The 12,104-nt window shown below is 42.3% G+C and overlaps 1 protein-coding gene across 2 annotated transcripts in view; it reads right to left on the minus strand.

Moving 5' to 3' along the window:
• CTNNBL1 (catenin beta like 1) overlaps positions 1-12,104 on the minus strand; it is a 161,561-nt gene that overhangs the window by 97,654 nt on the left and 51,803 nt on the right. For both annotated transcript variants that reach the window (XM_040247338.1, XM_040247337.1), the window contains exon 5: positions 5,809-5,906. In XM_040247338.1, coding sequence (XP_040103272.1) covers positions 5,809-5,906 — 98 coding nt within the window. The remainder of the gene's footprint in view (positions 1-5,808; positions 5,907-12,104) is intronic.

Here is a 12,104-nt window from a genome sequence, read left to right on the forward strand (position 1 = left end):
GCTTCCTTCTTAGATGAAACAATGTTTACACCACTTCATGCTACCTTCTGACACAATGTGTGCCCTTACACAGAGACTGCCACTGGGGAACCCAGGAGCACCCCGAGGAAGATAAGTAAGGAAACAGAAACACCTAATAATCAAGAAGTGATTATCTACCTGGTGATAAATTTCCAAGTCACAGCCAATAAGTAAACCTATCCCAGTCGACAAGATCTGCTACATACCCATGGTGCATCCTGTCTCTCACTGCCCCAGCTTCTTCACTTAGGAAATGGGAATGAGTTGTAAAGATTAAATAAAACTATACGGCATGCCTTACCCCGGGTCTGGTTCAAAAATTAAGCAGATAGCCCTTTCCTTCTTCTGATACCTGGTTATCACTGTTCCATCTCTTGCACGGGCTAAGAAAAACTCAAATTTTGTGAAGGCAGACGCTGCACCCTCATTTATCTTGGTACACTCTTCAGAGTCAAGGGCAACACTACACATACCAGACATTCGGTAATTTTGCTAAATTTAAATAAACTGACAAAACATTTACTTTGTGTACTGTAATCGTATTTCTACATACACTGCTTCATTTACTCTCAAGTATCCCTCACAGCTTTTACATGTGAGAATACAAAGGTCCAGAAGGGTTAATTAGCCTGGTCAAAGTCACAGAGCTTGTGGCAAAAGTGACCAACTCCAAGACTATTTTTTCCCATCACATCCTGTCACTGTGAGTGAGGGGAAAAGGACAGGAGAGAAAGGACGGGGAAGAAATGATCTCATCAACTGATACTTCCTGAAGACTTCTGCACAAGGCACTCTACAGACAACTCAAACTGAGCCTGAGGATGGAACAATAGCAAGACAGACACATCTTGAAATAAGGCCTCTTTACTCTTTCCGGGTGAGACTTGAGGGATGCATCCAGATGGGGGAGAAGTTGAAACTGTTGACTAATTGGGGATACCTGCATCACCAAGGAAGCAGATTTGCTAGGCTCTCCTTTCTACCCCGCTGTGAGGACCCTAGCTGCAGATTGGAGGAGATACTGATGCCAGAATTGAGAGCTCCTATAAATAGGAGAAAGAGCTGTTTCCCCCTCTTACATATCAAGGAGATATACAATCTTCCTCTCAAATCTCACAGCCAGCAAAAGCTTCAAAGAAATCCACTGCAGTGTTTCTTTAATTAATTGGACAATTTGGGTGTGTGAGAGAAAACAGAAAAACATCTGGGGGAAAACATGAACCATGTCACTGTTTGTTTTCCCCTAAATCGCCCTGATTGACTTGTAATCTCCCTGAATCCTACAGCAGCAGACACTGCAACTCCGCCGGGTATCACACTGCTTGTCAGTTCTGTGAACTGCCTCGCCACTCTCAGTTGCTTACCGTCGCCGTGTCTGCATTATCTTCCCTCCCCTTCCTCGATTCTTAGTTCTGTTACCAGAGTCGGCTGTCTGGAAGGTGGTGGGGACAATGCATGCATGCTCAGTTGCTCAGTCGTATCTGACTCTTTGCAACACCATGGACTGTAGCCCACCAGGCTCTTCTGTCTGTGGGAGTTTCCAGGCAAGAATACTGGAGTGGGGTGCCATTTCCTCCTCCGGGGGATCTTCCCGACCCAGGGGTCAAACCTGTTGCCCCCTGCGTTTCCTGCACCGGCAGGTGGATTCTTTACCACTGAGCCAGGTAGTAAGCAACACACTCACATTCCTGAACTAGATGGTTATTGGTAATGGGTCTGGCTGGAGAAAATCTTTTTTCCTTGCTACAAAAATCTAACTTCTAACAAACAGCCTTATCAAGCTTGCAAACTGTGAAAAACTTTATGTTTAGCTGGGTTAAATGCAATTTTATCTGATTGCAGGAGGGTCAAAGCAGTCAAAATACATTTAGCTGAGAAAACCCTCAGAAAAATATTTATATTATGCATAGCTCCGGATATCATCTAGTAAGAAGCACAAATTAGCATTCTGTCCCTCTACACTCTTGGGTCTACCGCCTTCATGACTATTTTTTTGGACCTGTGACTAACTCTGAAACTAAAAACAAATTCTTCTTAGGGATTAAAGCATCAGCTACAGCAACACTAGCCTTGGAAATCGTGACTGTCTTAAGTCTGATGTTTTCTGATAAGTCATTGGGTATTTCCGCTTGTTAGCATATCTGCCAAACAATATTCCACCAGATTCTACCGAGACAAAGTTCAGGGGCAAAATCAGTCGTATTTTTCCGCTTGTGTAGAGATGGTAGATACAAGAGAAAAGGAGGGAATAAGAAAAGGACAGATGAGCGGAGATGAGAGGGTTTGAAGGATTCTTTTTCTATCTTCCACAATCTGCCAACAAGGTTTCTTGAGTTTGACTGGGGTTTTTCTACCTACTATGAGTTCTGGAAATTTCATTTTTAAAAAACAATAATAAACCCTCTCCCCGACCCCTACATACACACCCACTGAATCTTGACCAAGCAATAAGTTTTGAAAATGCACATGGTAATATGGTTATAATGCAAAACTTAGGCCTACTGCAACCTATCTCATATACAGACCTACTACTGTTATTCCCACTTTACAGAAGAAGGAGCTGAGTACAGAGAGGTTAGGTAACTTTTCTAAGGTTACATAGCTGGTAAGTGACAAAGCACCACTCTGGCCCCTCCCCTGCTGGGAAGTACATCTCAGGAAAGACAAGCTTATAACAAGCCAATGTGACGAGTGCCAGGATGTACCAAGTAGTAGAGGAACACAAATTCTGCTGAGGTGATGAGTCTGAAATATGACTCAGGAGAGATGAGATTTAAGTGAGGCTTTAAAGGATGAATAGGAGTATTCCAAATAGCCCAGGGGAAGCCGGGCTTGCCAAGCTGAAGGCAGATGTGAGCAAAGACATGGGATTGCCAAGTGCATGGGAAATTTTGGGGACGAGTAAGTGGGGAAATGACTGTAATTTAATCACGACTCTCAAGGAGTCTTCTTTAGAGAGGCATGCCAGAAGAACTGCCATCAAAGTAGTCTTGTGTTTCCACTCTTCAGAAAAGAATCTGTTTTCCAGGCTACCAAGTCAACTTGTTACAAAGCACAAATATTCGCCTCTGTGTAAGTAATAGCAGTGGATGTAAACCAAATTTTAAACCCCGAAGATCCCTGAGAATGCCAGGACCGCACTCTCTCCCTACAAATGTGCTGTTCTATTGCCTAGGACCTCCAGCTGGGAAAAAGACCAAGGCAATAACTGCAAACTGCACATCACAATAAATTCTGCTATATGCCCTCTAGCCTCCGCTCATGCAATTCCAGGCCTCCGATATTGGCCCCAAATTAAAACTACGAGGACAACTCAACCCTTATAATATGAGAATATTTATCAAACTTCTTCCTGAATGCAGCACAAGGGTAGGAAAACACAGATGAAGACCACCTACCAGTTCTGCTGTCTGACATTTACTGATGGCTCCTGACTGGCTGCAGATCAGCAAATAATATATGGGAGTCTAGAAATGTTCACTTGTTTGTGATTCATGCCAGTCCCACCAGTATAAAGCTGTAAGAGTCAAAACTTTAAAATAATATAATAAAACAGAAACTAAACAAAACAAACAGAAAACCCCGTACAGCAGCTACTTAATGGTTCCCCAGACTGAGGATGAACTGTTTCTTCCGAAACAAACAATAAAATCTGCAAGATCCAGCTTTTGTTGGTGGGCCTGGCAACACAGAAGACACAAAGGGGGCTTTTGTGTGAACTGCTGTTTCTAGGTCCGTTTTACAGGCAGCAGACCAGCTAGCTGATCCTCTTTCGTCTCCTCTATTCACACAGGCAAAGGATGATAATTAAAATCGGTCCAGGGACCAGGCAGGAAGGCTCATTCAGGGCCACTGCAATTAACCTCTGGAAGGCAAGACTACACAAATGACACTGTGGGGACATGGAGAAGGAGCAGGTGCCACAGCCTTCCTTCAGATGCTCCTCCAAACAAAAGACACCCTGACGCCATCCTTTTCTTTCTGCACGGCGGTTCAAAGGAAAAATAAAGGTCCTGGATTCGACAAAAGTGGCAGTTCACTCCAGGAAGGAGCTTGAAAGAAAAATGGCCATAGAAATTTTCATCATACTCAGTCACAAATGGCCCTGCTGGACTCCAGCCTCTCTCTCTGTAAGAGACAGTCCTCCATATCCAGTGGGTTCACAACCCCTTCATTCACACCAAATGCCAGCTGCGAGCATGGCACATGGGAAATTTCTCGTGTCAAGAAGCTTGAAAAAGAAGGGTGAGGAGGGGCTGGGCAGTGTAGCAATGGGGGTCTCAGAATCATTTGGGATCCCAGCCCCAGCCATTCTAATTCAGCAGGTCTTGGATGGGGCCAGAAAGTAGCCTAACCAAGCACCCCAGGTGCTTCTAATCCAAGGAATTATACCGATCTTTGATGAACTCTGCACACTGCAACAAAACCAGTGCTTAGGGCTTCCCTGGAGGCTCAGTGGTAAAGAATACGTCTGCCAATGCAGGAGATGTGGGTTTTGATCCCTGATCTAAGAGGATCCCACGTGACCCAGAGCAACTAAGTCTGTGTGCCAGAACTCCTGAGCTCTAGAGCCCAGGAACTGCAACTGCTGACCCCATGGGCTTAGGGAACCCAAAACAAGAGAAGTCACTGCAATGAGAAGCCTGAGCACCCCAACTAGAGCGTAGCCCCCTCTCTCCACAACTAGAGAAAAGCCTGCGCCGCAATGGAGAACCCAGCACAGTAAAAAAGAAGTAGATAAATAAACTTATTATAAAAAAAAACACCCCCAAAACAAAACCAAAAACTCTGTACTTACTAACGTTCTTAACCAGAGAGAAAAGATCAGACAGAAGAAGACAAGAGAAATGACGGAAACTTGAGGAGAGAGATAGCTTGATGGGTTAGATAAGAGGTCCATAGGTGGTATCAGGGTAAGAGGCTGGACTGGCCCTGCCACTGGCCCTCTGGTCAGCGAGGGTCATCTCTGCTATTACAGGGGCTAGCTGAGTGACGCGGGGGAAGGCTTCACTTCTGCAGCCGGGTTTCCTCATGGGTAGAGTGGGCTGATGAGACTACATCGGTTCACCTCACATATAAACTCTTGCAAGTGGCTGCTGCCTGGAATAACAACTGAGGAAGGCTCTGAAGCCTTGCCTAGGTTCAAAAAAACGGGACACAGAGATCAGCTGACCCTGACTTTTGCAGTCAAGGGCTGCTACTCGGGCTGGGGTAAGCTAGAAAGTTTGTTCTTGCTTTTAACATTCTCTGATCCCCTATCTGCAAAACAAGTAATAATGATACCTGTGCTCACCAGCGCTTGGGAGTACAAAGCCTAGAGCTGAGAGCAGGAAAGAAACTCTTTTCCTCAAAAAATCCTTGTAAAAGAGATCAGAAGCAGCACGGTGAGGGTGGGCGAGCCAGAACTGGAGTCAAAGAGAGCAGAGGTTCAAATCCAGCCGTGTGGCCACAGGCAGGTTTGTTTGCCTCTCACAGTCTCAGCTCCATGGCTGTTAGTGGGAAGAGTAGCAGTAACACCCTCCTGAGGGGACACGGTGAAGATCAAATAAAGTATAAAGGCCTGCCTACAGCAGATAGTCAATAAATGCTAGGACTCTATACCCCCTGCCCTAATACAGTTCCAAAGAATAAGGTATCCCAAGGTTGCATTCTCCTTTCATAGTCTTATTCAGTCCAGCCTTGCCACAGAGCCCTCTCTCTCCCTGATACCACTCACAGAGACAATGGTGGGGGTGGTGTGGACACCATTCACCCACCTGAAAAACCCCAGAGGGCCGCACAACTTACCAGAGCATCAGTGAGCACTTCCGCTCCTTCTTCACTCTCGTGGAGGGTGTCTATGTCTGTTAATTCCTGAAGCAAATCAACCACCGCTATGGACACATGTGAAGAACGTTAAGGGTAACACGCACATATGAAAACCCTAGTGACATTTTATTAAAATATTTGGCTCCCGGCCACTTCCTGGTCAATTGCTTCATCACCGTTTACCTTTAATATACTCTAGTTTTATAAACATCTCTTCAACAAGATTCTAATCACAGTGGCTATTCAATAAATATTGGTAACTGCTTCACGTAGGCTATTTCCCTTATGCTGCCTTCCTGGCAACTTATTCCATAGGTTCACTACATCTTCATACATTTCACAGCTTCAAGTAGATCACTTGGGTGGTCACTTTTCCAGGGAGAAATAGGCCAACACCCTTAACCTCACCTCATAATTTAAATCCTTGGAACTGAGTAAGTAAAATCTTAACTACCTTGTACACTTTAACTTCAAAGACAGTAATGATTTTTTCTGAGATTAGATGACTGGTGTTCACCAAGGAGTCTTCAGAAATCAGGGCATGACAAACAGATTTAGATTGTAGAGGGAAGGATTTATGTTGGACTGTGCTAGACTCCACCAACCTCCCTTCCCCTTAAATACGCTTCTGCTTTGAACACAAAAGGAAAGTAAACTGGTAAACTGGTAGCCTGACCTAAGGGCTTCCCTAGTAGCTCAGTGGTAAAGAATCCACCTGAAGAGAGACATGAGTTTCATCCCTAGGTCAGGAAGATCCCCTGGAGGAGGAAATGGCAACACACTCCAATATTCTTGCCTGGGAAATCCCATGGACAGAGGATCCTGGCAGCTACAGTCCATGGGGTCTCAAAGAGTTGTAAACGACTTCGTGACTAAACAACAAAAAGAAGCCTGAACTAAACTAAGTTTCCCATACATACAGACATACACACACACACACACACACACACACACCCCACTTGCTGTCAGTCAGCATCTCCTGAATGCTTAAGCATTGTGATAGAGACAAAGGCAAATCCATTCACTCTGGCCCTCAGTTTCCTCATCAATAAAACGAGGAAGTTAAGGTAATTAAAGATATTTAAACAATTATACAGGCTTCTCTAGTGTCTGATATGGTAAAGAATCTGCCTGCAGTGTGGGAGCCCTGGATTCAATCCCTGGGCTGGGAAGATCCCCTGGAGAAAGGAATAGCTACCCACTCCAGTATCCTTGCCTGGAGAACTTCATGGACAGAGGAGCCTGGCAAGCTACAGTCCATGGGATCACAAAGAGTTGGGCACAACTGAGTGACTAACACTTTCACACAATTATACACCATAGGCGATTATCAATGTGTAAAAAATGAGGAACACAGACAAATGGAACTGCAGACATCCTAAAAAAATGGAGCAATCAAATTGAACTGGGACAGATTTGCTAGAAGAAGACTGGTCAGAAAAGAGGCAACTAAAAAGATGAGGGCAGGTAAACTGGAAAGCAAAATATCAGGAATACAGGCAGAGAGATTAGAATGTAAGAGGGTATATGAAGGGGAGAAGAAAGAGGATTAGGGAAGCAGGGAGGGGAGAAAATTAGAACTTTAGAATCATAGGAAGAAAATAATGTCTTGGAAGAATAACTTAGTAGCTATGTGCAGGAAGCACTAAATAGCACTGTGAGGGTTGGGAGTGGGCAGATGTGGGGTGTGGGGCAAAGTCAAGTCTGAAGGAGCAAAACCTGTTCTGAAGCTACCACACACACAAGAGTCCAGAAGACGATGAAGGTCTTATCAGGGCAGGGCAGTTTCAATATAAACTGGAAAAGAAAAAGATAATAAGAAAGATACAGGACCCATTAACAAGAATGACAGGACTTGTCACTGCCAACTGATGCTACAGATATTTTATGACACCTTTTGCTAAAAGAAAAATTATTCAAAGCTTTGTTTGTTTTTATCTATAACTGACAAATTGGCCATCATGAATAAGCTTTCTGTGTTTTATTCTCTCGCACTTTAAAGTAATATTTGTGCAAAAACATGGGTGTGCTATGAAACTCAATGTGTATGAAAAGAGAAAAGGTCTCTGGACAAAATTCCTTCATGCTTATACAGTCTTTACTAACAAAGTAACTAGAAAGCTTTTGACTTAAAAGACCAGGTATCATAACTGACATATAGTAAACCAAAATACATAAACTGAATTAATTTTTTTTTTAAATGGCCTAATCAAACTAACCTCTAGAAATGCTGAGCGTTAGGAATTAGTAGTTCTCCCTTTCTAAACACTGCAGGAGACACCATCATAATCACTAGCATTTTTTAAAAGTCATCATTATGCCAAGCACTGTGCTGCTCAGTTCTCACAACGGCATGATCCCTATCTTACAGACAGGAAAGTGAAAGCTCAGAGTGGTTAAGTAACTTACCTAAAAGTCACTGCAACAGTAAGGGAGAATGTTAGGTTCACATGATTCCAAAAACAGTATCGCTGCCACTACTCTTCATATTAATGCAGAGGGGAATATACACCAGCTTTAACTACAACTAAATTCTAGCTAATGACCCTACTATAATAACAGAGAAAAGGACTGTCATTTATTTCCATCATAAATTATTAAAGTTCCAGGAAAAAGGACAAAATGCTGACAACACCCCCGTCATTATTCTCATCTAAAAAGCTCCCATACTGATTCTCTTGAATAGTTTTTACATATGAGATGTAAAAATATTATTATTTATCCATCTGTTTATTTAATAAGCATGACGACATTTCATCCATCCGTCCATCCACCCTCGGTGGAGTCAAATGTCTATAGGACCAGGATGTGAATCAGGCATGCCACAGGTACTATCCTTACATTCCCAACATCATGCCCCACTAAGTACTTACTAACCTGATATGTGACGATTATCAATTAAACATTAACCTCAAGACACATGTGGGATATATGTGAAAAAACAGACAAAGAGTCACAGCAAACTCAAGGATGGGGCCATATCATATTTATCTTTGCTTCCTATCTTTAGTGAATCAACTTATCGCCAAATTATTAATACTATGGAATCTTGCTCAAGCTTCTTTATTTCCGTATAGCTTATTTGCCTCATCTGAATAAGGTGGTAATGATCTCTGCCCAGCCTATCTCACCCAGTAACTATAAGGAATAAATGACATCATGAAGGTCAAAGGGCAATTAAATCAAAGTACTGAGAAAATAAGAAGCACTATAATAAACATTGTTAGTTAATTCTTCCCACAGAATGGTCACACCTTCACTATTGCCTTCATTTTTTCTAAAACTTCTAAAATCTAAAATTTAAGCTAACAACAACACGATCCTCCCTTTTTGGGTTACATTGGGTTGAAAATCTAATTTTATATTTCAGCTATGCCACAGAAGCTCAGATTGATCAAGTCCTTTTTCAGCCTCTAAGGTTTTATGGGACAGGCAGATATCATATTTTTCTTTAATTATTCTTATACCATGCTCACAAATGGGTCATAGTAAACCTGGTGAAAAAAGGAAAAGAAAATTTGATAATGGTGGTGGTTTTATATAGGAACAGAATAAATGTCTAACTCTTATCAAGAGCAGCTATTTCTTATAATGGTCCAGTGGATATCTCCTTGCCTACATTCCTGCCTCAGTTGAGAAATCAAACAAGAAACAAGTTACCAGCTACCAGGTCTGGCAAACAACTCAGCAATTCTAGCACTAACTGATTTTATGTAAATTCTCAACTTTCACCAAATAGCATTTCAGCAAGGCAGTAAATGAGTCCATAATTGTAATCGACTCCTGAGTAATATAATATGACCCATAGATGGAGGTCATTTGAGGACCAGAAAGAAGAATAAGAAGCAAAACTAAAGACAGACAGATGAACTCTCAATCCTGATGAGAAAATTCAGCATGGTCTGCCACCCAGCCAGCATTTTTTCACAAGCAGACTCTGGGCATGGGTGATAGGTTTTTCCTCTGTAGTTACAATTTCATTTCACAAGGTAAAAGGCTCTCCCATCCAAGTGTAATAGGAAAACAGAGAGCCTATCTCTCTGTGAATTACTAAAACACAGTTTGTGACAGCCTATTCTGCCAAGTCAGGTAGAAAGGCCACCCCATTCACTCCCTCAGCACCTGCCCACTAGGGGGGCAATAAACCAGTATAATAAGAAGTGAAGTAGAAAAGACCAGCTGGGCACAAAATGGTCCACAACCCAATGGCTTTTTACAAAAAGAGGGGTGTTGGTTTTTAGTTTTTGGTTCTAGATACTTGTTTTTGGCCTGATCTCATGGAGAGTCTTAGGACAGAAACAGAGCATTAATTTCATTAATCTCCAATGAAATATGGCCATAGGAACAAAATTATTTTTTTAAAAAAAAGATAAGGAGGAATAAAATATATTACGCAGATGCCTTTTTAAAAAAAAGTCATTTCAAAAACGTGTCTTAAGGAAAATGACCAGTCTAGAGTCACAGTATATAACTGATTTAATGGAACAAATCTGGGTGGGTTTTTTTTTTTAAGTCTTTTTAAAATTTTATTCCTAGGACAATGCTTAGATATAGCTCAGCTAATGCAGATGAATTTCTAAACAGACAAAATGGTCTTTTCCTCCTTTTCTAGCAGTTGAAAGAGAACTACCTAGAATGAATCTAGACCCTTAATTTTATCCCAATCCTTAATCAAAATAACATGAGTGGGGGAAATGCTCTCATTCTACATTTACTAGGTACCCAATAAATGTTAGTGGGCACTACCACAGCACAGGGGAAATGTCCCAAGCAGGCCACAGCCACCCTAACCTTCCAAAGACATGGAATTCACCTAAAACTCATAAGAAGATCAAAAGTTACATTAAGAGATGCTTTTCCTAGACCGCCATTTTGATACTTTTCATCTAATCTGATTTATTTCAGAGTGTATTGAAACAGCTCCAAAAAATGAGTGTTCGGTTTATCAGTACAGATTATCAGGGAAGTTGGACTATCAGTGAGAAAAAGAAGTAAATTCTTTTCCACGTAATTTTGATTCTAGAAATATCAAGATGAGAATAGCTCCCAGCAAAACAACAGCTTGAGACACAGAAGTCTTGTTAGACACTGCTTGCAGGATAGTACTGGAGCAATAACCAACTCCCTTCCAGTCCAACTAGAAGTCCTGAGGAGGTGCAAACCCTTCCCAGCCCTATTCCTGCTCATCAGCATGGGGGCTCAAACACGAGGCACTCCTTGTACACAACCTCTGGGATAATATGGTATGTCACAGTCACAGACTCAGATTGCTCAAGTTCAACAATCCCTGCTGGTCTTTTTATTAAAAAAAAAAAAAAAAAAAAACCCGCCTGCTCTTTATTTTCCAGTTCCCACAGCAATTTTTCACAAAATCCAACGGGACAACTTCACGCAAGTTTCCTGGCTTACTAGGGTCTGAGAAAACTAAGCAGTAATTTAGAAAAAAATAGTGCTAACAACCACTCCCTATTTCAGACAAAGTAGCACTGCCCCATCAGCACCAATAATCCACGCTGCAACTAACAAAACGAAACCCCCCCTTCCTGCGCAGGAGCACACAACCCACTGTACTGATGCCCTGAGTCAACAGTACAATGTGCGCTGAGTGCTACGTGGCTGCAGTCATGTCTGACTCTTTGCGACCTAGTGGGCCGTAGCCTGCCAGGCTCCTCTGTTGGTGATATTCTCCAGGCAAGAATACTGGAGTGGGTTGCCATGCCCTCCTCCAGGGGATCTTCCTGATTCAAGGATGGAACCCACAGCTCTATGTCTTCTCCATTGGCAAGTGGGTTCTTAACCACTAGCACCACCTGAGAAGTTCACTCAGAAGTACAATGAGACCTCATTTTTCTGAATCACAAATTGGTGAAGAGAAAGCAGATTTGAAAAAAATTTTTTTTTTTTAAATTTAGATTACTCAATAGTTTTTAAATTAAAGAAGAGGGTATTTAGATGGGGGCAGTTGCCATGACTCTAAAAATAAATAAAGCCATGGACCTGATATCCATGTAAGTCTGAGGTGACTACACGGGTACATCAGCTCCCAGCACGTGAGGAATGGCAATCTCCATTGCCAAGGAAGACACTGTAAAAATACACTTGAAACGCATCCTAATCCCTAATCTATCAAAAGCTTATGCATCTCCAACGCCCAGTTCTCTAATCACTGCCAAGCCAGAGATGATGTGTGTTTTTCAGAACTCCAGTGGTATTTTCTGTGCAAAACACTCCAAGGGTACTTACCACACAGCAAGGTGAGTGTTTTTGCTATCAAC

Source organism: Oryx dammah, unplaced genomic scaffold, assembly GCF_014754425.2.
Source record: "Oryx dammah isolate SB20612 unplaced genomic scaffold, SCBI_Odam_1.1 HiC_scaffold_10, whole genome shotgun sequence".
Taxonomy (NCBI): domain Eukaryota; kingdom Metazoa; phylum Chordata; class Mammalia; order Artiodactyla; family Bovidae; genus Oryx; species Oryx dammah.